At 40.3% G+C, this 26,299-nt stretch overlaps 2 protein-coding genes across 9 annotated transcripts in view; both read left to right on the top strand.

Annotated features, from left to right (window-relative positions):
* Window positions 1-40: 40 nt before the first annotated feature.
* On the top strand, window positions 41-4,235 carry LOC109478351 (CMP-N-acetylneuraminate-beta-galactosamide-alpha-2,3-sialyltransferase 2-like). Its single transcript, XM_019779879.1, has 8 exons — window positions 41-270; window positions 800-1,283; window positions 1,661-1,832; window positions 2,344-2,494; window positions 2,654-2,762; window positions 2,999-3,123; window positions 3,316-3,501; window positions 4,027-4,235. The coding sequence occupies exons 1-8, from the start codon at window positions 149-151 to the stop codon at window positions 4,166-4,168; spliced, it is 1,491 nt and encodes a 496-aa protein (XP_019635438.1). The 5' UTR covers window positions 41-148; the 3' UTR covers window positions 4,169-4,235.
* Window positions 4,236-5,007: 772 nt separating this feature from the next.
* LOC109478325 (protein FAM13A-like) overlaps window positions 5,008-26,299 on the top strand; it is a 39,801-nt gene continuing 18,509 nt past the window's right edge. For 5 of the 8 annotated variants that reach the window (XM_019779819.1, XM_019779820.1, XM_019779817.1 and 2 more), the window contains exons 1-5: window positions 5,008-5,376; window positions 6,251-6,438; window positions 8,221-8,445; window positions 13,148-13,334; window positions 14,005-14,214. In XM_019779819.1, the coding sequence (XP_019635378.1) occupies window positions 8,383-8,445; window positions 13,148-13,334; window positions 14,005-14,214 (460 nt within the window). In that variant the 5' untranslated portion in view covers window positions 5,008-5,376; window positions 6,251-6,438; window positions 8,221-8,382. Of the gene's footprint in view, window positions 5,377-6,220; window positions 6,439-8,220; window positions 8,446-9,968; window positions 10,119-13,090; window positions 13,335-14,004; window positions 14,215-26,299 lie in introns of those variants that run through there. The other 3 variants (XM_019779815.1, XM_019779816.1, XM_019779822.1) reach the window with 3 other exon arrangements.

The raw sequence follows: 26,299 nt of genomic DNA, 5'->3' as shown, positions 1-26,299 counted from the left end.
AAAAATAAGATCCTTAATCATCCATACATGGGATTACAGACCAAAACAATATGGAAGCCAGAGGCCGACAGAGGTCAAAATATCCTGAACAGTTTTCAGTCCTATCGAGTTAATTTTTTACATTCTGCGTGTTAAGACTGCTATCCACATGGGGATCCGACCGTTCAGAAAAACCAAAGTGCTGAAAACCGCGCTCTGGACAGGGGCAGCATTGGCACTGCTGTTTATAGTGTACGAAGAAGTGACGACGGCTGTCAGAGTACAGGAAAGGTACGTCACAATCTACAGCATATATCTGTCAGATTGTACGTATGGTGAATAGTGTCGATTCACCATATGTATCCATAGAAATTCATGAGTGTAAAATTAAGTAGACTTAAAAAGAGTGCTGCGGGTGGTTTTATCTTTATTTACAGTCGTATATAAATGTCCTTGCTACAATGTATGCAGACTGTAACAAAATCCTAGAAAATGCCATGCCGTTTTAGAAGTTTTGTATGGAAGCATTTTCAAGGATTGTTTACATTGCTGCTGAAAAAGACTTTCTGCAAGTTTATTCATATCTACATGCACTTGTCCACAAATAAGGTGTCAATTCGCCTAAAGAAATGTCCTTGGTCTAAAATACATGTTTAGACAACGGAGGGCGGCTTCGTTGTCTGCAGTTCTTCGCGATTAGCACAGATGACGCTGCGACACGGTCGTCTGTCTTGTTGCACATTCTATGAACGGTGTTAGGCGGGGCAGAGGCAAGATGAACTTTGAACGACGTTTGAAACTGATGGTTTTTCCTCCCCAGAAATTCGTTGTACTTCAACCTCCAACTTGTACACAGAGTCACCCCTCTCATTAAACAAACTGTCTTCGAAAATCTGCACCACCTGATCAAACTGATTGATCAAGACGACTTCGCTGTGAACAACCCTTCCGCCGAGCTTCTTGAAAATATCATCCAACACATAATCATCAGGAGGGGGGACACAGAGACAGCTATCCTACAGGGGATCACGCAGATGTTGAATGTGACGATAGATTCCCAGTTTCTGATTGGTGGACAGTTGGAAGACGTCATTAGCATCATCCACGAGGGGGTTGAAGTTGGAGAAAACTATGACGTCACCCTGGCCCGGGTGGAGAGGGTGCTGAGGGAGGGGACCGAGTACGACGAAGACATAGGTGACGTCATTTCCGATCGCGCTTTAGGTAACATTTTGCCACGGATTGACAGAACATGGCGGTTTCACGATTTGCCGTTCGCCAGAGACATCATGTACAAGTCGTCGGTGAGTATTACAGTCTCCAAGATATACATGTATCTTATGATAATCAGTGACGCCATCGCTGTGTCCGCCGCCATGTTGGTGTCCCTGTTTTTCAATGAATGTTTACAGCACAAAGAAAGAATACCAGAAGAATATCTTAAAACTGGGGGATGAAACACAAAAATACTGTGTACGCTTGAGCTACAATTCATTGACATGCAAACTGGGACACCAACATGGCGGTCCGCACCTGCATGGTTATTGATATTGAAAATGAGTGAAAACGCTCTATAGGAACTGGCAGGACTTTACATGTCAAATTACCAACCTTAATAGAGTTTGAATCTGTACGTATCAACTTCTCCTCAATTCCCATCTTACACCCCCGCTCGCACTAGGAATGCCCCTCAAGCCTCAGGAACCTAGTCATGACGTCATCTTGGTTAAACGGCCGTTTTAAAGAGGACGTGAAGTTGTTTATGGACAGGACTGACCTGGAAACAGAGAAATACAGTCACCTGGCTGCAAAATTCTCCCTGCCATTCGGGTACCGCAGGGAAAACAAAACATGTGAGTACAATATCGGACTGACATCTATACTTCATTCTTCGCATAACTCGGTCTATTGTTGGCCCCCACACGTCATTAAGACTAGGAACGTGAAGCAGACTGTGTAATTTTTGTTTCGATAGAAGAATTTCCAGCTCGTGATGCTGCGGAACTGAGTATCCATATCTACAGAACAGAGTTAGGTCTGTAGTGATAACATTTCAGCACCAAGGACATAAACAACGGATCACTTTGAGTGGTTGGTTTGAGACAGGCGTAGCGTGCGTAGCCCTGTGGTTAGTTACTCTGTACCAAAAGGTCGGGAGTTCGAATCCCAGCTGTTGTCGCTCACTGGACATGCACGCTAACTACTGGAAAGCGTCGCAGTCCTTAGGACATGGTCCACGGCTCGTTGTGAATTCCACTGGTACAGTGGAGTTAATTCTACCAATCAAAAATGGTCTATTTGTTGATGTGTTACAGTGGCGTCTATATTATATTAACTTTATTTCGTATGTCATTCTTTGCACAGGGGTAGAACAAATCCTGACTACTATAAGAAACCAGGACGTGTTCGGCGGACGTCGGAAGGATTGTGTTCGGTGTGCAGTGGTGGGGTCCGGAGGGCAGATGAAAGGGTCGGGAAAGGGAAAGGAGATAGACGCACATGACTACGTCTTCAGGTAAATACTAGCATGACATTTTTTAAAAATCAGATAACATACACAAGACTACAGTGTAAATCAAACAACTTCAGTACGTATCTACATATTCAGACGTTTCATATGTTGTCCACTGGCTTTCATCGGTGGCTGAATGAAATTCCTGTATTTTCTACGCAGAGTGAATAACGCCCATACGGAGGACAAGTATTTGGCGGACGTGGGCAACAGGACGTCCTTCTACGTCTTCTACCCGGAATCACAGAAAATCAGACACGTTACAAAAGCGGTAAATGTAAACTCGTTGTCATAGTAGATCTTCCTAACCTTTTCAAAGCGAAACGAAATTATTGCAGATCTTTCCTTTACAACAGGAAACATGTCACTGTCAATGTTTAAACTTTATGTACAGTTATGATTCTTTTTTTCTTATTCTTTGTCGGAATACTCCTCAGACATGCAAGAAAGAATGATTTACGTTGTTAAGGCTTAGTGTTGTGATTGAAAAAAATTGTATGTTCCCAGAATCCCTTGCGGCTGTACGTCCCGTTCAAGGGTTGGGACCTGATGTACCTGGCCGGCTGGCTCACGACAGGCTCTGTTCCAGGCGGGATGGGGTGTAAAGTCAAGAACCTTAACACATGCGAATGGTAGGACTCCTGGACATTCCTTTATTTGTTTGTTTATTTGTTTAGAGAGAAGAGCTCCTGATTTAGTCACAGGGGATTCTTTTTATTTTTTATTTTTAAAACGTGGTTACAAATGAGTAAAACAGGGATAGGATAGCAATTTTTGTTTCTTTGAGTCGTTTTGACACAACAACGTTATACATGTATAAACAGGCACACACGGGGGCCCGACCTAAACTCTACCAACGTGAAGATCGTCCATCCGGATTTCCTGCGCTACATCTACGCCAATTTCTTGAACGCCACCGGGCTGAGACCGACCACGGGCGCCATGACCGCCTTCCTGGCCATACAACTGTGTGACTATGTAGGCTTGTACGGGTATGGGTACGATCCACGGTGAGGGAAACATGCAAGTCTCTAGTGTTAAAGACAACTGCAAGTTCGAGTTTATGAAAAAAGACACATTAACGTTACACGACATTTATGTTTATGAGTGCTTTATGAGCTACATGTAATATATTCTGTAGCGCGTATGAACTGTTGAAGCATGGGTGCCGATGTTATTTGTACACAACCAACAACAAGTACCTACCATCTTTCGGTAGTCCTGTTACCTTGGTCGTGGCAATGAGGGGGGATACTAGCTTAGTCACGTGCACGTTTGGGGTTGCAATCCTTTTCATTGCAGTGCCACCTAGCGGAAGGAAGTATAACTAGTCGTTATTGCCCTGAGGAAGGTGGCAGTCATCAGGTGATTGCTATTGGTTGTGAATCCCAATATTCAATGATTCGCCAACCTGATGAAACCACTTGCAGTGTTTGAAACATTTTCATGTATATTTTGTTGAAGTAAGTTATATATATACATGTATTATCAGAGTGACTCTCTTTAATTTATTTTTTCTTGAATCTCGTTTGCAGGTTTACCCTGCACTATTATGACAAGACGAAGTTCAACGCCAGTCGGCCGTGGAGAGGCGCTTGTCACAATTTCGACAACGAGAGAGAGCTGTGGAAACGGCTACACGAAGAAAAGGTCATTTACTGGTACAAAAGAGATTGAACCAATAAACCTTTATTGAACGGCTGTCCGCTGAAGAACTTTAAGAAATAAAAATACTAAAATTCACTACACTCAGTCACTTTACTTAATGCGTGATAATGAATTTAAGTACGTCGAACGGAAACGAGATTTCTAACGTTAACTTATTTATTACCTTGCTCACAAAGTCGTTGACACTACTGTCACGTTACCAATATAAGTGTATTACTGAAAACAAGTTTTCCTATATCTGAATACAAATATAGATAGTGTTCCTATGATTTACCGCCAGATAAATAGTTAATACACATGTAACTGTTACAATGTTATATACACACACCAGACTCAGCAAAGAATGACGTGTTATTATACGCGTACCTGTTAGGTGGCGTCTTCAGTGGCCCAACCCTCTTGGCGTGAAATGCTGGGGCATTGACCTGCCATTAAAATGGTGACCTCAACAGGCCGGTCATCTCCAAAGAATGAAAAACGTTAACATCGATCAACAACCTCTATTGATGGGAGTATATTTGATATGTTTTCAAAATATCAAATTCGTTAAAACGTTTACTCCCCAAGCCCAAACACCTTTTACTTCCATGGTTTGTTTACCCTCTAGAAACCTCATAATCCCATGATAGTCATCACATGTCCTTGTCCTATATAGGCATGGAGCGTGATAGCTTTGTGATCTTTTCGTGAGAAATTCTAAAAGATCCAAAAGGATTCCGCCAAAAACACATCCTGGATGAGAAACGACAGGTGGTGTGAACCGCAAGGGCTTGTGGGAACAATAAGGAAGGTCATAGGGGTCAAATGCTGCGGGGACAAAACACGTGTCACGTGACTAAAGCCCAAGGCTCTGATTGGCTGACACATGTCAGGTTTGTTGTTCGCAGAAGTGGGCTTCACCAAATGCTGAAGCATCGTCTGATCCTTGCGTTTAGAAGTCTTGCCGGAAAACCGTCGCCTGTGAGACGTTTACCTGACCTACATCCTTAAACCCAGGTTCATAGAATACTGTAATTTGAGTTGAAGCGTTCCGGAGCGAGTGTTGGTGAGGTTTTGAGGCGGGAAAAGGTATTGTTTACATGTACGTGCGTGCGGGTCAGCACGCGCTAGAGAGGTCCCCTCCCACCCAAAGGTTCTGTCTGGTCCTGTCATAGCACATTCCTCCTCGTACCACGTCCATTGCCGCTGCCCTGGACCAACTCCAACGGCCTTTGGAGGTAAGTTCCTTTAATATAGATTCTGCATAAATCGTCTGACTGTAAGCGGTTTCAAAGAGGAAGGATAATAGAGCCGTATATCCCCTGTGGCAACCGCTCGTCTGTTTGTGCCACGGTTAGCAACATTCGGGGGTGGACGTTCAAATAGGTTCCGTGTAGGTCAGTAGTGCGGCCAAGACGGCAGTTCCTGTAATATGAGATGGTCTGTTATATATCTGCCTGTCTCAGAGGTAATTGAGATGTATGGAAACCCCTGACTTTGGGTGTCATTCGTGGGTCAAGGGTAAGGAAATGTGGCGGGGCCGAGTCTTGCTGATTTGCATGTGGGGAGGGCGGGGTGTTATTATGGTTACCTGTAACTAAATATTTGGATAAAATCAAGGACAAATCCTTTATACACCTTGATACAATAAATGAAGCCAAATAAAGTCGTTGGAGTTGTGTTATTTTGTTAAACTTAAAGTGTACTCTTTTTAATTGGAGAAAAATAATCGATTTGTGTTCTCCTCTTTTTGGTTTTTGCTAGTTTTAATTTTTTTACAGAATTTAAAAGTAGCTAACACTAACTTGTTACTAAAATTTGAAAACACTGTAACTAATCCAGTTGTTTAATTCCCTAACTAGTTGTTTCCTTTTTTCAAGAACTTGTGCATTGATAACTGAATGTATCTGTTAGTGTTAGATCAAAATTAGATGACAAGACTTCAGTTACATCATTAACTTGTATTTTATTACTTATCACCCATTTTCCATTTTTTCCATGCCTTGTTCCCTCCCACTCAATCTTGTTATCCTACGTTTAATTATAAAACTTTTTTCTAACCACCCCACCCCACCCAACCAGACCCTTACCATATTTGCCCCCACCCTCAAGGCCTAGCTCCCTGAGGTCACGGGTTCCACAAGTCCAGCACGACCTTACTGGCGGAGAAAAACTCCATCCATGATTCGCTTCAAGCTGCTGTCATGCAAATCCATCAAGCAGCCATAAGTTGGTTGTCAAGTCTTGCTGGGCCGACATAAAGGGAGAATACAACACCGGCAGCTACGACTACGACAAAGGTGCGTGTGGAAAAACTACCAGCTGACACATGTGGCTTTGCATTCAAAACCTTTTTCTATCTTGGAACAAAAACATTTGTGTAGCCTAAGAGTTTCTATCAAATTTGAGTTAGTTGCTGGAAATGATAAAACTTGAGACCTGCCACTGTTTCGTGGTAAGAATTAGGATGCAATAAAACTACATGGTAAAGTGCTGCATAATTAAGAAGAAAATTTTCTTTTTACCATGATTATTGATCTTCTTGTAGCTAGCTGCTGTCAGGGGATCTTGTATTTTGTAGAAAAGTCTAGATGCCAATTTGAAATATCAAATTACTGTCTCTCTGATTAGTACTGCTCTCTACCACATAGACTGTCCTGTAATTTTATGCAAATTACAGGGCAGTCATGGACACTGATTGCAATTTTCATCAGATGATAATTGTATGATCTTTGTTATTTGCCCTTGCAAATGTTGGTTTGATTTTCATTTGCTGATGAACCAGTGATGCAGACCTAAAAGTTCCCAGTGTCTTTAAAGTCATAAATATTTCTACTACTAGACTGAAGAGTTTAAAATAGAGATGTCATTAATAATGTACAATTCACATATATAAATTGTAGTTATGTGACTTGATGGATGTTTTGAAGCATTAAGGGAAGTGCATTATTATTGAATGTAACAAAATGTACATTCTCCTCAAGTGATGGCATAGGGTGTGGTGACATTTGTTGTAGGTTGTCATACGGTTTTGATGTTAGATATATATCATACATTTTGTATTTTCAAGCAGGCTTTGACAGAGTCAACTACAGACAAGGAAATGATACTGCTTTTTTGATACCAAGACAGCTGAATTTCATACATTACACCATGACTATCCTAAGATTGCGCTTACTTTGTGATTGTATAATGATTGTACAACAAATGTGATAGTATCCACAGTCAGTAGAGATGATTGAGATAAGAAATGTGGGACTTGTTTTCTTTAGAAGAGTAACACAGACTGTGATATTGATTTATTGGCATATTGGTGTCCATAATGCCTTGGGAATGTAGAAACGGCTTGAGTCGTCAATATGTTATGATACCGATCACAAATAATGATCTAAAGTAGGTCTTGAGGCGCAATATTCTACAGTGTTTCCATTGTTGATTTATAGAGATAAGGGGTCCACTAGAATCAGAGCCTTTCCAAAGGATTTGAGTTGGAGGACAGCCAAGCAGTCTGGCTTTGGCCCAAACCATGGGCATGTTTGTATATCCTCTCAGTGGTGCATTAACTTATAAATCAGATTCAGAACGATAAGGTAACAAAACAGCACTACATGAAAACAGATGGTAATATCCTGCAGACATAGGCTCCTGCCTTGGTAATGACATGAATTCCAATATATTTCTTATTTCACAGTGATTTTTTGAAAGCAAAGAAGGACGCAGCTGTGAAGTGATTCATATCATTCTTCATCTTGCCAATTTCAATAGTAACGGCAGAAAAGTCTCTTATATATAATACCTGATAGTACGCTGGTACATATGTACAATGGCCTGATGCATAGTACACTCAATCCTCAGGCCAATGTGACATCAGTCACAGCCTACAGAAACACTGGGTCATGTTCGAAGAGTGCCAAGTATGCCCTAAGGTAGCTACCTTAAGGTATTGTAGTATTGTTTGATGGTATCTGTCTGGTTAAAATGCATACATGTATGTACACATACATTCATCTTGTCTTTATTGATCATTGACGTTGATAGTATTTCACAGCCATGCAGTTGTGTTTCTTCTTGTTCTCTTCTAGGCACCGGGCAAATTGCCCATCCCCCTCCCCCCCTTTCCATCCCGTCCATAGCACACATCTCCAGCCTGCAGCTGAACTCCTCCAGGCCTCCCCACCCCTGTATGTACCCTGCTGCAACAGTGCTGCAGTGAAGGGCCATCTCCTCTCCGCTCCTCACCAGGAATGCCCTCAGTATTCAGCAGTGACAGTCCCAACGTTATGGCCAACAACAATGGCAACAATCTGGTAAGTCTGCCTGGCAATTTGTCAGTCGTATCAAGAACAGTTAGCTACATGTATCTTATCTGCCAATGTCCTCATACAATGTTGAAAAAATATTCAATGAAGTGTCTGAAATGCCATTTTTATACCGAAAAGGCTCGACAATTCATCTCCCACTGCCTTCAGAAAAGGGCTGTAGAAGCTCCAGTAGAACTAGATTTGGAATAGTTATTACGATCAACCTAGTAGAGTACACCATTACCAAATAAAATTTTTATTGAGTAGATGCAATTTCTTTATCACAATCCATAGTGTGGCATGTTATGGTCATTTCTTGTGTTCAGTCAACTGATTTGCCAATATCAGTGTTGTCAGGAGCTAAGTACACAAGAGAACAGTTTTACAATCAACTAAATTTGTGTCATAAAAATCATTGTAACATGTCCCGGTTGTTAGGCTTTTTGAATGTTTCCTTCTGTACTCTCAGAGATGCACATGATAAGTGCTGCAACACCCTGATAAGCTACCGGCACCTATTACATAAGGTTTTTACCCTCTCCTGTAGCTACCATGTCCAATTTGCCAGAGGCAGGACATGGTCCTGATTACTAATAAGATTCCCATTGGAAAAGCCACTACCAAGGCCATGATTTGCCCACCATGATTGCTTTTCCCAGCCATGTGTGACCTATTTCATAGACTGCGCTTGCCTGGACCTGCCTGCCTGCAATATCAGGTCATTGAACTGTGTGTGTGGAAGAGTAATACCGTAAAATCATAACAGTTACTATAGGGTGCAGAAGTATTGTTTTGGGTGCCAGATCTGTGGGTTTGTGTGTCCAAGTAGCAATGGGTCGGCGGTGATTTTGACAGTCGATAAGAAAGTCAAGCCTAAATGTAACACAGGTAGAAGCTGATTTGACCAAAAGTAAGGGCCTCCTACATGCATGTATGTGGAAGAATTCAGCAACTGGTATACCGGTAATACCTGATTACATCATTCAGTCCCAGTCATACTTCCAATACATTCATGTAAACCCAAAATTCTTCCCACAGGTCGGAAATGTCTGATTTCTTAAATGTCACTTAAATGTCATAACACAGTGAAAATCAATAGTTCACCGTTTCTTTGAGTTTGCAGTTGAAACAATCTTAGTAGTGTGATAAAGGAGAGAGCACAGAGCCCAAAATTGTCATTATCCTAGGAGGCAATTCAAAAGAAATTTATTTTCTTCAGCACAGTTTGCAATTGTAAAGAAAGTCATTATGTCAAAACAACATGCTCATTGATCAGCGAATGAAGGGAAAATCCTTTCAGCAATGTTTTTATTGCACCATTTGTTTACTTCATTGTTACTTAGATCTTGTTTGTTTTGTTGATAAACATCACTTAATTTTTGTTGCTGATGAAAACGTCAACAAATACTAGGGGACAGGTGTATTGACCAAGTGATCATGTTGGTTTGGCCTTGGTGTGACACAATAACTTGACTGGTCCAACATGAATGACATATTACCTTCATCATTTATTAATGATCTAGTACAATTCCTAGGTGCATTGCTTGGGTGTGTTTTCCCTCAACAACAGTCTTGTTTTTCCCCATGATTGTCTCCCCGAAAACGTGTAATCGTACCCCGTAGTTTTGATGTTAAGTCCCAGAGAGGTGGTTAGAAAAGGCTGGAAGCATGTTGTGGTTGTAAGTATGTTTTGTCTTATCGAACTGTTTGATGTCTAGGTTGATGTTATAGGTTGTAGTATTGATGTTAGTGCATTATGAGTGGCACATTGTCATAAAGGATTGTAGTCATAGAGGATTTCTCACAAGGTTGTCTGTTTCAGAAAAGAAAATTGTTCTCTAATTGAATATGAAGCTAGTGGCAATTTGTGATATGGAATGCATAAGTCAGACGTGATGTCAGTGCGGTTACGCCAAAACAAAAGTGTAAACTCGTTGATCCTGGCCACAATGTTCCAGGTGATTGGCCTTCATGGTAATCCGGAAGCGTTCACGGTTTGACGGTGGTGACCTCCCCGAATTCATGACACGGCAAAGATTATCACCTAATTTTGTTTCATGCTGAAACACCAGACAGCATTCATGTGACCATATACAAACATAAGTATGAGGTACGTGTTCGAAGCATGTGGTAGGCAAGATATACATGGTCACGGAGGCCTTGAAGACTGGCTTGTTATTTAGCCCGTAATGCTACCTCTGGGGGTAGATGACTTTTACCAATGTGACCTATTTGTCCTGCAACTGACAGTCATTTTAAACAAGGCTCTGATTTAGACCTATGGGTTACTTGGATTCAACAGTAGACTTTTAATGATGTGAGGGACTGGCTTAATCTGTAATACGCTACTGTAATTTCAAACACGGTAACTGGATTTAGAGTATAAACTACTAATGGGATTTACTGACCCAAGGGGCAGAGATGCAAGTGGAAGATTATTATATGGCACGCCCAGGGTAGAAAGTGTCTCTGTGGGGCAAGCAGTTACTGTGAGTTAGTGACCCAGTGCTGCTTTGCCATATTAGGATCAAAGGCCCTCAGTGTGGCATGGTATGAAGGACTGCGTTGGTTCTTTTGGATGGGGAGTTAAAGCCTTGTTGGTGAATTACTCATGAAGCGTAATTGCCCTCTTTGATTCTATATAGCATGTTGTTTATTATCTTCAACGAATTAAGTGATATTGACAAATTGTATTTCAAAGTTGAATGCCAAATTGCCCAAAAGTCACAACGAAGTGTCTGGTTGTGTCAATGATCACAGACTAGTTTTGCCAGGCACCACATGAATATAATGGAACAATCCAATGAAGTCATTACGAAAAACCTTTGATAAGCACAAGTCAATTTACCAATAAGAGTTGTGAACCTCCTGAATTTGCCATTAAGTGTTGTTAACCCTCCTAAATTTACCTTTATACATTGCCAAAATCCCCCCCTTGTAAGTTGTAGACCCTCCCTGTGGTCCTGCCCATGCAAATGAAGATATCTTGGGTTCCATCAGTTGCTGTCACACTACGCACTGTGACATTTGTCCCAAGGGAAAGGTGAAGTGATCAGAGAACAATGGCATTTATGAAACTTCACCTGGCAGCTTGATCTCATCTATTTTGCAAAGCTGACCTTCCTTTTTAAAATCCAGACAATATGTCACAATTCCCTTGTGTGTGGTGGAAAATAATAAAGTCCAAAAACAAATTTGTAGAGCACAAATGGCGAGGGACTTTTTGATTGGCACACAGTTTGGGACATATTGTGAAAAATGTACAGTACATAGCTAAAGGTGCTACATGTGTGAGTTGTGACCAGAGAACGTGTTTACCTGGGATGTATATACTGTAGATCCTTTTACCCACTGCGAACTTAAATTAATTCACAGTAAAGAAACATCCACAAGTATGTAGCCACAGACAAAGTTGGTGAAATATTGCTGGGTCTGTAGTATCTACTGTAAGTCTTTAAATATCTTACTGGTCACAGTTTTTGGAATGACCGCTTTGCAATGACAGCGAAATTGTACTTAAATCTAGGTACTGGGGGAGGGGCAATTTGGCATCACTGCTATGGAGAGGATTTAATGAGGCTACATAAATAATAAAAAAAATTACTTTTGTAATTGATTCTCCATCTTACATTGCCCTGATAGTGATACTCCCATGGCACTTATTAATGACCATAATGACCTGTAGTAGGTATGCCCTGGATACTGTAACAGTTGTACTTACAACGAGTAATCTTTGAAAGAAAATAGCATTAGTAATGGCTTACTTTTCTTTGGACTACACAGTTTCATGAGGAGTGATCAGTTCGCTTTGCTCACTCAGTGGTTTATTACATTGATTATAGGAGCTGAGCATGCCTTATGACACTGTATGAACCTCAGGGTGTGTCATTGACTGTACAGTATGTGACAGACCCAGGCTATATGTGACTGTTGGTGTCATATATAGCAGGGCCAGTAGTGACAGCTTCCTCAGAAATGTGACCTCTACTCGGAGTTTACACGTGCTTCAAAAGCACGTGGTGTGAAACGTCAGCCACAACTTACAATTAGGGTACACCAAGCATGCGCTAATATTTGCCATTCCAAAGAGTATGGGGCACCTCAAGGAATATAATTTTTTCATACAAACTTGCGTCAGAGAAGCACATCTTCATTTATACATGTTGGTTTAACCAGTTTTATTGGCAATGCACTATAACTTAGGAAGAAATAAGAACGCTTTATATCAACATTTGTATAGGATGTGAATGATGACATCTGGGTACAACCATTTCCTAAGGAGGGGTGTTTTTCTCATCAGACTGTTACATTTTTATGATATAATAGCTTCAGCTGCATGTAAGTTACAGTTCCAAATTAGGAAGCCTGCTCCAAAGAGACTGGTGTTTAAAATGTAATAAAAGGTGATTAGGTGTGGTTGTGTGATCTTGCATTGGCTTTTAAGTAGCATAGCCAAATAAATGGTTTGACCTGAACTGTTTTGATGCACCTTAAATGTGAGGTCAGTGGCCCAGTACATGACAGGCCATTGGCCCAAATTCCTTGTTGGTGTCCAGGCTATAAAAATGATAGTCACCTCACAAGTCCTCACAGAAGTAGCAAACCGTTACTGTATAGATGTCTAAGCGTTCGCCATTGTTCAAACATCAAGATGGAATTGTTGACGTTTTTCACCATGAGTATCGTCTGCATCTATTTCTACGTGCAGGCTCTGGACATTCCCGTGGAATCACGAATGGGGAAAGTCAAGAAGTTCATGTCATCGCCTCTGTCCAGGAAGAAACTCTCGCCCGGAGCCAAACTGTTCGGAGCCCCTCTGGAATCAGTACCTCGTGTTACAGACCTGAATGTACCTTCTATTGTCAAGAAAGTGGTAGACTTCATCACCATGCATGGTAAGGGTTATTTGCTGATGATTGCTTTTGAAAGTGTAGAATTTTGCTTTGGACCTTTTGATAATAATAAGTCTGGTGCCTTGCTGTTGCATGCAGGCCTCGTAATATTAAGGGTATGCAAGACTGTTGCATTACCTGTCAGACATCATATAAGGGGACCTGCTTGCCTTTTTGTGTTGAGTGTAATCAGCAGTTTTAATCCTGTGTACATGATACTACTAGTATCATAGCTGAACAGAACACGGAGAGTAATCAATGTATTCTATGTATGGCATAATTGACAACTGGATTAATGGTAAAGCAAAGCCAGCCTCTGCCTTTCAGTATTTAACATTGAAGTAGGCTCCCATGAGGCCACTGGAGTGTAGTGAACTTTTAGTTTCACCTTCTACTACTTGTATACTGTCATTGAAAACTCAATTTAAATGTCCGGACATAGCTATCGAGATTAGATACCATGCCTTGTGCTACTTAAACAGCTTATCGGAATTTGAGGTTACAGCATTTTGAAAATATCTCCAGGTCTAAAACAAGCGATGACCTTCGTACTATGGCAGGGCGTTCTGACCCATCTGTACAATATTTTGCATCGTCAGTTGTGAATCTTCTTGTCATGACCTAGAACGATATGTTAAGTAAACAAAAACTGCGTTGTTTGCATATATTATAGGTATTGGGCATGAAGGAATCTTCCGTGTGAATGGCAACACCAAAGTGGTGGAGAAGATGAAGACTAGTTTCGACAAGACGGGTGACGCGTGTCTGGAAGAGTTTGGGGACGTGTTTTCTGTGGCCTCGCTCTTGAAGCAGTACCTGAGAGAACTTCCCGATGCCGTCATCCCGGAGAGCCTCCACTCACAGTTTGTGGCTGTACAAGAAGGTATGGTCCATACTTATGTTTGTCTGCAGCATACGGTTAATTTGTTTTTCCCTAGAACTATCATGAGTACATCTCGTTGCCACCAAGGACAGTGTATGGACTTTAAACAACGCTTGCAGCTTGATGTGCAAAGGTCAAGTGTGACAGGTCGTTCAGTGTGATATAACTAGGTGTAGCTGAGCAGCATGCCTGCAAAACTGGTGTATTATACCAAAGGGCAGTTATACTGGCTATACAGATATAAAGTAAAAAGCTGGTGTATTATACCAAAGGGCAGTTATACTGGCTATACAGATTCAAAAGCTGGTGTGTTATGCCAAAGGGCAGTTATTATTAGACGATATTGACAAAGAGAAAGAAATGAAAGATGTATCATTCAGTTGTAGATGACAATGGTGCCTTAGGCTGTATAAAGGTGTTACGAGAAGTGTATAATTTGCCATCCCAAGAAAGATACCTCGAGGAAAGAAGGGTTTTATCTTTTCCTCGGTCGGACATGTGCTTCCATGGCACGTGGTAGTTATCTGATCACTGAAGTGCAAGGACGTCTAAACCTGGCAAGATGAGGGACAACAGATGATGAACCGGATAGCCAGCGAATGAGAGAGCAACCTGTAATAAGCTATAAGTTGACTTCTTACTGTGTTGATTGTTTTAAAATTGTTTCCTGTAATCTTGCTTGAGATGGTGTTGCACAGCAGGAAAATAGCTCACCCGTGGAGTTTGCAAAAGGTCATTTTTGACAGCAATAAGGCAGTTGTTCTGTCGATCACAATGTAATTTTTAGAGATTGGCTGATGTGAACAGGTCACAAGCTCCATTTAATGTGATAGGGCAGGTTTTTTGACACAAAATATGCTGGACACTTTAGCGATTTGGTAATTTGACTTTGTTAATTTGGTATTTGCCTCTGTAACTTTTCCTAAAGATCGTTGACAGTGTGACGCGGCTTTAGCAGTCTAGCAATCAACATATACCATGTAGTTAGTCCATGGCATTTCTTTCTCTTTTCGAAATGCATTTACACACACATTACGCCAATTATGCTAAACTAAAAACACCCACCAGTGTTTAAATGTTGATGGGAGAGCCCCGGACACGTGCTCCCCCTGCACGAGGCAGTGTTTATCACGGAGCAATTTGTTGTATGTCCAGAGTGAATGATTGCTAGGGGGGGCGATCCTGTTGACATTCCAAAGATACGCTGGTGGTTTGGTGGTTCAGTTGTGCTGTCCATCTGTCTGGGACCTACAATACTTCATATGAGACTGTGGCTCCCAGATGTGCCGTGATCATGAGGAAGTTTTAGGTCATGTCCAATGTTGTTGTAGAACTGCAGGGGCAATTTTGTTAAAATCTTTCGAAGGGGACAAGACTTAGTCAAGACACTAACATTAGTAACTAGAGTTCCACGATCTCATACCTTCGCCAAATGATGTTAGCTTTTATGATTAAGAAATTATATATTAATCCCCCTAATTATGCAAATAAGATCCTCATTTGCATGAATTATATCTGTTGATCATATTCTCCACCAAAAGACAGTCTTATCTTAACAAAGAATGCCATGATGAAATTTTCTCATAAATTATGCAAATGAGGTGCTTATTTGAATAAGTTATGTTTAATTATGTTCACCTTAACTTAACTTTCAAACACCCCAAGTATAAAATTCCAGGCAGTTACCACTATGCAATTATAATATTTTCTCATTAATTATGCAAATTAAGTCTTCATTTGCATAATCAATATCTGCCTGTGTTTCTCTCATTCTTAATAACATATGTCACAAGCTTGAACTTCCTATTATGGAATGCAGCTGATAAATAGAATTTCCTCATTAATTATGCAAATTACATCCATATTTGCATAATTGTAATATCATTATGTCAAGCATCACTCAAGCTACCTACATACCAAAAATCACGATGATCCATCCATCGGTTCTTGAGTTATCCCCCTTTAAACATTTGTCCATTAAACCCCCCCTGCAGTTCTAGAGCAAGCAACTAGGGGGCTCAAACTCATGTCACTTTATCCCCAGCACAAGAGCTATCTACCATCTAAATTTCGTCACCCTAGCATGTCTGGATCTTGAGATATCAAAACCGGAAGTTCTGCTGCAGTACCATGACAAGCCGCCAGGTGGCCCAAAATCTAATCATTTTGAGGTCTCATCAAGACCTACCCACCTACCAAGTATCAAGACAATCCATCAAGACCTTCTCAAGTTATCGTGTTGACAGACAGACAGACAGACAGACACACACACACATACACGAACGCCCCTGAAAACATAACCTTCTTGGCGAAGGTAACAACGGATTTTCATGATTTTAGGTATGTAGGCAGTGATTGTTTTCTTCATGAAATACATTTTGATTAGCGATAAAATGTAAAAATGGGATCCTGCCAAAGGATAGGATGTATAATAAGAGTATAGGTAGAGAAGACCATAAATCACAGAAGGTTATGCTAATTGCAAGCTTATTTACATAATCAATGACACAAAGTAGTCTAAAACTTCAGAAATTATAAAAGCTCTAAATACTTAATGAAAGCCCTTTAATTCTTGTCTTGTATTTGTTGTCTGTCTATTCCCCTGTGTCGACTTGTAAATGATTTGCTGGCCTGCCTGAATGTTTTTGTTGACCCACTGGTTGAGTGACCTGGGTACATGTCATCATGTCATTCCTGTGGCTGCTTACAGATTTCAACACATCCCTCTGGGGACAGGGCTCTAATCAGCTGATGAAAGCAGCTAGTCCCAGAATGTGTTGTGTATACACAGGTGGCTGTGAATTGTATTTTTATTTATCAATAATCAGTGACAAAGTCAAGTGTCCAACAATGATTAGAGTTTAGACACCTTGGTCACCATGGTACCTCAGTTGCAATAGAGCCTGCATGGGGGGGGGGGTTATTAGCAATTACGCTTGCCAAAATTTTCGCCGCTGATTAGTAATTACGTTAAATTCTTAGAGCTGATTACGACTTTACACTTTGGGGTACCAATATAAATTACGTTGATTTTTGGGGAGGCTGCCTACAGATTACGAAGACTAAAAAGGCCTGATTATGCCTTACAAAAAAGGGCATGCAGGCCCCCTTGCAATGTATTATGAGCCATGTACATATAGTTTTTCATGGAATTCATTATAGTTTCTGTTAGATGTTTGGTCAACATTGCATCAGAATTTTGTCCGTTGCATACAATATATTTTCCGACGTTTGGAAAGGACAGGCAGGATATCATCCTTATTTATGGGAACAGGACACGATGCGTTCTGCCAAAGTGGTGGTGATGGAGGGGCTTTTTGCTGGAGTTGCACGTATGTGTGGTCCTGATAAAGGGAACATTACTGTACATGTAATGCTTCACCAGACAGAGTGCCCACAAGTCGGACTGCATACCAATATGATGCTGTAAAATCCTTTGAGCTACGGGTCCAAAATACTGAATGTCAATACAGCATTAGCAGTACTGTAAGCTACAGTCTGTAGCTGTATAAAAGTATTGTAAATAGTATTTTGTTGCAAAAGTATACCACAAAGGTGAACATTAAATGCTGGAAAAGGGGAAAAAATGTATAGGTATGCTACAAATATATCTTAGATTTGAGATCCTCTTGCTTGAGGTTCTTTGCTTAAGATACCAAATGTCCAGATGATATAATAATTATACTGTCATCATTAAAGAGCACAGGTTACTCTTTCAAGTTGTACATGTCCACACCTGTATCTTAAGTACTGGTACCTGTACTTGATGTTACATTTACAGGTACTTAGCTACACTCTCAAACCATCACAGAGCATACTTGTGTAATACTTGTAATAAATAATGTTAGCTTTGAGGCTTGTTCATGTGAGGGAAACTATTTCAACACCCTTAAGCAACACCTGATGATCATATTCATAACGACCCAAACTAAGTGTCACATGATGTGGATGTCGGTTGTTGCTGGCCCATTGTTCCTGCCCTTGTCAGGTTATCAGTGAAGGGTGATTGGACATTAGTGTTGCAGTGGAGAACACCCAAAACCCACTTAGTAGAAGTGGCAAGGGTATTGTGGTGGTTTTTAATAGGAATGGACATAATGACATGTTGTCTGGTTGTGAAGTAAGGCAAGTGAATTACATGTATGTGGATGACATCTGTATGCATTAATTTTCGCCTGATTTAAAAAATAAAGAATTTGCTCATTTTCAGCGGCAATCAACATGACAAGAAAATACTGGGAAAATTTTGCAATTCTTTCTTGCCCGTCTTTTATTTCATGATCTCACTTTAAATTTAGAGTCTATAGTGGATGTCATCCATAGGATTTACTTGGTGTGGCCAAATAGAAATATATCCACCCTGGACAAGAGAAGGTAACATTTTGGACTGTCAACTCAGGTAGTGCTGATGAAATTGGAGCTGCAGTACAAGTATTTTTCATGTCGACTTGTGCCAAGCCTGTATGTACTTGGTATACAAGCGCATATGGAGTTTTGTTTACTGTACACCACCTGATCCAAAATGCTAACATAACTTAATTAATGGTCTGTTAATAATTTCCACTTTTTTTCCATAGAGTGGTGCAGGTGCAGTTTGCAGTGGTACTTTTTCTGGTGCAAAAAAAAATTATTTGAGCCACGCAATGTGGAAATACTCAAATAGTGACCCTGAGACATATTTTTACAGTATGAATAGGAGATGCCCACCCCCCACCTTGTCATGTGGTTAACCCCTTCCCTCCATTTATTCTGTGTGGAGTGGTTGATTTAAACAACCCTCTGATGTGCCACCCAGCCTGACCTTGGCAGTGGGGCCGTCCTCACGCTGAGTCTCACGTTTTCAGACATCTGATTTGTGGGAGGGAACGTATGGTCTGTAATGTAGTGGCAACAGTAGCAATATCCCAAATTCTGAGTCATTTTCCATTAGAAAATCTGTATGGAGGAGTTCTGTCTATGTGTTACAACTCATCTGGAAGACAGGATTAGAGGAATGCACATGCAGACCTTGTAAAATGTGAGTAAACCATTGCGATATTTCATATAAAACAACAGTACGCTCTGATTTGGCATAATTTTCATGTACTTCCTAGCTGCATTATCTTGACATTGACTCACTTAGGAAACATGCTGTACCTTTGTGTTCATCCTCCTGACCAGATTGTCAGGCATGCAACTACAGTACCGTTCGCGTTATAGTTACCCTAACGGCCGTTACTAACGCGTTTTTTTTCCCGTTAGTTTTCCGTTATTAACTGGTTACTTTTCTGAAAGTTTTCCGTTACTTTTCCGAAAGTAACGCGTTTCTTTTCCGTTAGACTTCTCCATTCATATGCAGGCGCGGTAACATCACAGGAATAGTGGGAGGAGTACTAATTTACCTCATGCGGGGCGGGAAATTACCGATACACACCGCTGGAACAGCGGAAGGAACGTTGATCTAGCCTGCATTTTACTATATTGTAACGTTTAAAACGTTTTAACGATCACCGGCGCATCAATTAGATCGACATTTTCTTTTGTCACTGTTGCCCAGGCAAGCGTTTCTATAGTTTGTCAACTTTATTTTGCTGTTTTTCTCTGTTTGTTAACTTATTTTACGACCGAATATGCGATCCTAGATGATCTGAAGTTACTAGTAACCGTTACATGTATATTAAACTGCCCCGGTCCGCCGTGCATAATAGGCGGCGGGCGTGAGGTAACGTTAGGGATGTGCAAAAAACATCGCGAAAAATTCCTATAACACTCGAAAAAAGGCAGCATATTTACACGTGCCCACCAACATTTTTATGGCTAATTATTGACCAGTTTTGGGGAGTTTTGTTATGTCCTTGGAGTTTTGTTTAGAGTGGGACGGAAAGCCGTGCCGCGACTCCGACTCCATGCACTTCCGTGTTACATTACGTTGTATGTGACCAACAAAATTACGCCAAAGGCACCACAAATCCACATGTACATATATTTTTTTTCCGAAAATTCTTTTGAGTACGCATTTCGTCACTAGGATGTTGCTAATTAGTCGTAGAAATAAGGTAGAAACCAGCGTAAATGTGGCTTTCTCGAGATCGAGCTCTCTGCACTTCGCGCGCCCTGGCGCCCCAGCATGCAACGGGCTTCGTTCTAGCCAATCACAGTGCAGGTCATCTAAGGTGAACCAATCAGAGCGTAGCTACTTGCATATTATAATGAGCATGCTGCACACAGGGCGGCCGCGGCCAGGGCGACCGGCCCTGAGTGCGCGGGAAATGTGTTTTGCAACTATATTTTTACGGGGATTTTCTGACGTTTGACGCTGACTTTGGCACGATATGATCGCACTACCATGTACACGCTACCGTAGGCGGCAAATGAGTGGTCATTTTTATATAATCGTCGAGAAATTTTGGCGTTATGCACCCGGAAGTGAGCCGATCTCAGTTTGCGTTCCCTCGATTTTTGACAGTTTCCCCCCTCCAAAATAAGAAACAAAACTACCGCTATTAAATAGAACCATGTATTACAATTATCATTTCAACATGATAGATCTATTATATATTCCTTTATTAAGTATGATATCATCATGGTTGTGGAAGGTCCTCAGCTGGCGAACCGAGTCCTTGCGCCGGGAGTGACGGTACATTTTACCGTGAGTATATTAAAGCCGCTACTACTAGTAAGCCGCGCGCCTTACAAAAATTATAATAATTTTCTTTGTGTCAAAAACCGCCGTGAATTTAAGGCGTGAGTTACCGATTTATATTTCTTCTACGGCAGATATTTCTTGTTTCGTCACGTCCCATGACGTCCTGTGAGAGCGGTAGGCCGCCGCTGGTACAAAATGTACAAGACATCGTCTGCCCACTGCTACACTTTGTTGACATACATTGTATTACATACGTAATTTTCCGCTAGAAATAACTATAGAATAGCATTAAAAGATAGCACAATTCGCTTCACACAGTCGACACATGGATAAACCACAAAGTTTTTTTACGAATCACATTCACATGTCCACTTGCCTCTGGTGCTGTTATTTTTCAAGGGGCAACATCGCAACACATTAGCGGACGCCCCAGGAGGTGGCAAATTGCTATTGTCTTGTCGGCGCGCAAAACAAACATGAAATCCGACCCTATCACATTAACGCAAACGGTAACGCGTTAGAAATAATTTCTGACGATTTTCTAACCATTTTCTGACGAAAATCTAACCAAATACTGACGATTTTCTAACCATTTTCTGACGAAAATCTAACTCGTTAGTAACGCGGTACCCGGTTAACTATAACGCGAACGGTACTGTACTTCTGTCCTACTGTAGCAGTCAAAATAGTCTACCTATATCTAATTTATATATTGCTAATTATACCTCACCTCCATGCATACACTGTACACTATAACTTGCCATGAGTCTTATGAAGCCTTTAGGAAATCTGTGGTTGAGATTGACAGTTGATGTGTATGCAAGGTAATTACATGTGCGAGAAATGTATGGTGTGCCGCAAATGTGCCTCAGGCTATCACTCTGTTATCTGATAGATTTTCTACTTGGTGCGCTTTTAGTGTTCAAGCAGATGTTACTGGGATAGAGGATTGTAAGGCCTTGGAAAAAAAAATATTGTGTTTCCTGTTTCCTGACCGACCCTTGAAAAACCTGCTGACCCTATTTTTTTTTTTAAATCCCAGCAAGTACATATACTTTTTTAGAGCTATTCAACCTTTTCTAGCTCCATGATCTGACACCAGAGAGATGAAACATTATAGAATTTTCCAACATTGATATTGAAAATATAAGTGCCCTTATGCAAGTTTTACTTTGCTAAACTGTATTGTATGAGTTGGATCACTAGCCAAGGTAAAAGAAAGGAAGAAAAAAAGTTAATCCCTACCTACCGACCCTAACTTTTTCAGGACTGAAACAGGAAACACATATTTTTTCCTAGGCCTAATATTTTCTTACTGCCTGGCTTCTTGGACAATCTGTCTTCTACAATTGTATCTTTAGAGCTCCAAATACTGAATGCACATGCACCTGAATACAGGTAAAATCAGAGCTGTGCAGGTATCTCCGCACCTAACCTGTGCTGGGTTTATATACAAATGTGGAGTTAACCTTCCCTACAAGGATACAAGATTGGAAAAAAACACATGGTGCCTGGTTTTCAAATTGTTGACCATAAACTTTGTAACAAGGATTGAAGTGACAAAACATGGTATCACGGTCAAATTTAATACCGATATTCAAGAAGCACATAAAATGACACCAGCCTAGTATCACTACAACTATACTCAAGGCTACTTCACTAGTGTTGAAACTACCCTCATTTAGTGTCACTTCTGCAAGTACTCTCAAAGCCACCCCATAAAATATCTCCCGTTTTCAGTATATTCTTGTCTCATGTATATTAACCATTTGATACATGTAGGGCTTGAGGATAATAAAATTTCTCTTTTTTTTCTTCAAAATCAGGCAAAAATCGATGCAGTGTGCACACAGATGTCATCCATAAAATTTACTAGCTATGGCCTCATCTTACCATTTGGTGATCCTTTTTATATACATTTGAAAGAAAGGAGTAAAATTCATCCTATGTTTGTCAGTCTGTACTTGGACTGGTCCAGTCTTTGGTGGTGTCATTTTCAGACATTCTGCTAGGTGTCTCTGTTACAGATATCCTTACACTGTTATTGGGTATAGGCCTGACAAATGTCTCCATAAAATGTTACCTATCATGGGAGGTAACATAGATTCAACATATTTCTTCCAGGGTTTTGATGATGGGTTTTTACGTTTTTGCCATGGGCATTTCATGCATACACCAAATTAAGCGGCTAGAACAAATTTCTCATAATTAAAAAAAAAAGTAATGGTAGCATCTACATTGGCCTGTCCCTTTCAATCTTTAATTGTGCATCCTATTGAAAGATGCATGGTGGAGAAATTAGTAAGCTGTTCACATAATGGAGTGCTGGGTGCTATCGTGGGTTGAATACTAAATCTAGTACACTGTAGAGCTGGATCAGTGACCGTAGGTAACCTACAAAACAGCCTATTTCTGTAGGGAAAACGTTGCCCTTGTTGGAGGATCTGTATGTGAAGTATACTGGCCAAAGTAATTTTTTTTTTCATACAGAGTTCAAAATTATTGGTCCCATACAAGTACGATATCCTCATAGGTCCCTGAAATATTTGTGAATTTCTTGTTTTATTCATTATTGTAAATTCATTGCTGATTCTGTCCCTGTATTTTTCCACTGGCTCCCATACAGCATCAGACATGCATATAGCACTGTAAATTGGAAATGAAATAACCTTTTCTACAACCTTTCTAGGACCTCTAACCTAAGCTCCTGTCATTGTTCCCACTGTGCCTAGCATGTCTAAATAACTACGGAAGTTTACAAAATGTATATGCAAACAGACACGGAACAATTAGAGCATCAGGATGTAGTCCATGTTCAGTTCAGTTTGAGTATGCCATACAAAATGATATTTCTTGGCAGTCCAATTTTGAGTAGTGGTAGATAGATGTGAAAATGATCCATCATTTACGGCTTATACCGTATCTAATATTTTCAAGGTAGGACATTCTGGTTTGCACGACTGCCTCCGGGTTAGCAAAGTATTTTGACAACCATGCAAGGAATACGTGACGTGCTGCACACGCCTTTTAAACTTGGTACTACATTTTTGTAAGTCCTCTTCCCATACAAGTTCATGTTTGTGACTCCAGGGGAAGCTTCAAGGCCTTGCCAGTCTTACTTATTAAGTCCAAAGTATGCAGTGTTGATCAGGCATTCTAAGTACATTTACTGGGAAGACTTGGATGAAATCTTATGATTTATAAGTTGTCTTAGAAAAGAGTCTTGAAGAAAGCAGAGCTATCTGTCTTTCCTTCCAGCTGGGAAGTCTAATTTTATCACAGGTAAGTCACTTGGTCAGTTTTATCATTTCTCGACATCATGTTTCATACATGTATGTTACATCAGTTTGTGTGTGTGCACAATGTTTACCTTTTGTCATTTGATTCGGGAATTGTCACATTATCTGATGTAAGTACATTATCTGATTATCATTTTCAATGATCAATCTATGAAATACCACAACATTTACTGTAACATGTATTAGAACTCATGTCAATTGGCAAAGTTCTCTTAATGCTAGCACAGTAAGAATGTTTGTACAGTCTTGTAGTGTTGAAAGTTGAGCCAGCATCAGACTGATAAGCCACAGCCAGACACATGGAACTCAACGTGATGTCAATGGACAACAACATGTTGACCATGATCTAGTTTTCTGCCAGAATAATAGGAAAAAGAATACTGTAAATTCATTTATTTTCATACTAGTTTTATTTCATGGTAGGGTGAAACAGTTACAGTCAACAATTGCAGGTGAAACAATTCTATAGTACATTTTGTAATTCAATCGAGACATACTCACTGTGTTATTAATTCACGGTAAGGTCATAGCAAAAGTTGCAAGAATAAAAAAACGCCACAAAATTTCCAAGATGTACAGTAACCCCTCAATTGGGTCATTGACCCATAGTGATATTCCCAGTAATGGCCATGGGGAAATCTATCCCGGATTATCAAACCTGAGTAATGTCCAAATGTCCAGTGGTATTTAGGCCAATCAATAGTGATGGGACGGCCATGTGCCTGCATCACTTTGGTATGCCTGTATCTTCTTGATGTATGATTGCTCAATTTTTCTACTTGTTAAAAGTATACATGTAACTAAAACGTCCAAATACTTTCAGATCTTATGATTACTTCAGTTCTGCATTCTGGGCTCTCTACAAATGTACACTACTAACATTTGAAGTTTCCTAACTGCATGTTGGTCCTTACTAGACTTTACAACGGTCAATGACCCCCTCCCTGTAGAGTATGTACTATGATGGTGGTAAGTTTGTCTTCATCCTGATCTTGATGAATGTCTGACAGAGGAACCTGTGGTATCCAGGACGATTGATAAGGGTTCATGTACATTTCTTACATCATATTGCTCTGTTGTTGGAACTACAATGTAGAAGTGCATACACTTATGGTACTGTCTAAAGTATAATGTATCATACGGGAATGTTTGCAGTGCTAAAACAATTTTATGATAACCAATATAAGGTGGGAAGTGAAATAGATTCTGGAGTTGCGAAGTGTTATGTACAGTTAATGATGTAACAAGGTTGATATCTAGGATAGTCAATGGTGGTGTGGCCAACCATGTGTTTATGAACTGTGTTCCAAGAAAGGGTAAACAGCAAATCTAATCTAATCAATATGAACATCTCAGGAATTGTTTTCATGAATGGTGAACTTCATTAACATTGTGTATGTGGAGAGGCAGTGGGACAGAGGGGTTACTAGAAGTCAAATATCTCATTAATCCTTTGCACATACAGACTTTGTTCAAAGAATGACAATATGCATGCATAGGTTTTGGCATATTTCTGTGGGGATAATTTCTCAATGCAAATTTGCTTTATTGAGGATTTGCTTTCTGACATACGTATACTGGTAACACATGTATTAGATTGTCTTGAAAACAAGCTCAAAATTAATCTAATAGTTGGTAAAATTGCATTGCCATTTATTAGAGAAATATTTGTTGCACTGTTATATCAGACTGCTTTGAAGTGTGTTATCCAAGTAAAATTTGTATGCCTGATCTGTTCTATTGCCTTTTACACTTACACGGTTGTCATGAAAAAGTACTTCCCTGTTTAGATATGGTGAAGCATTTTTGTTTGATGATCCAATGGGTAGGGTAGGGTTTACTGCAGTAACACTGTGGTATGGGAAACAATATCCATCTTTAGCGCACTTTGGTATTGAAGCCATGCCATCCTCAGACGCCACAGCCCATTGCTGGTATGGTACTGTACACATGGGGATACAGATAGTATTGTGGTATGTTATAGTGACGTGTCCATTTTGCTGTTACCATTATTAATAATGATTACTAGAAAAGTGTTATGCTTACATAGACTGACATCAATCGCACAGTACATGGAGCCTGTAGCTAGAGTTTTGGCACCACAGATACATGTACTCTGTCAGCTGCCTTTTCATCAGTGCTTTAATGTACATGTATATAT

Source organism: Branchiostoma belcheri, unplaced genomic scaffold, assembly GCF_001625305.1.
Source record: "Branchiostoma belcheri isolate BF01 breed outbred unplaced genomic scaffold, Haploidv18h27 scaffold43, whole genome shotgun sequence".
Lineage (NCBI taxonomy): Eukaryota > Metazoa > Chordata > Leptocardii > Amphioxiformes > Branchiostomatidae > Branchiostoma > Branchiostoma belcheri.
This window is presented reverse-complemented; position numbering and strand designations above follow the sequence as displayed.

Coding starts and splice junctions, on each gene's coding strand:
- LOC109478351 (XM_019779879.1), top strand. CDS start 149: ATGGGGATCCGACCGTTCAGAAAAACCAAAGTGCTGAAAACCGCGCTC. Junction 1,284..1,660: donor ACATCATGTACAAGTCGTCG/GTGAGTATTACA, acceptor CGCTCGCACTAG/GAATGCCCCTCAAGCCTCAG. Junction 2,763..2,998: donor TCAGACACGTTACAAAAGCG/GTAAATGTAAAC, acceptor GTATGTTCCCAG/AATCCCTTGCGGCTGTACGT.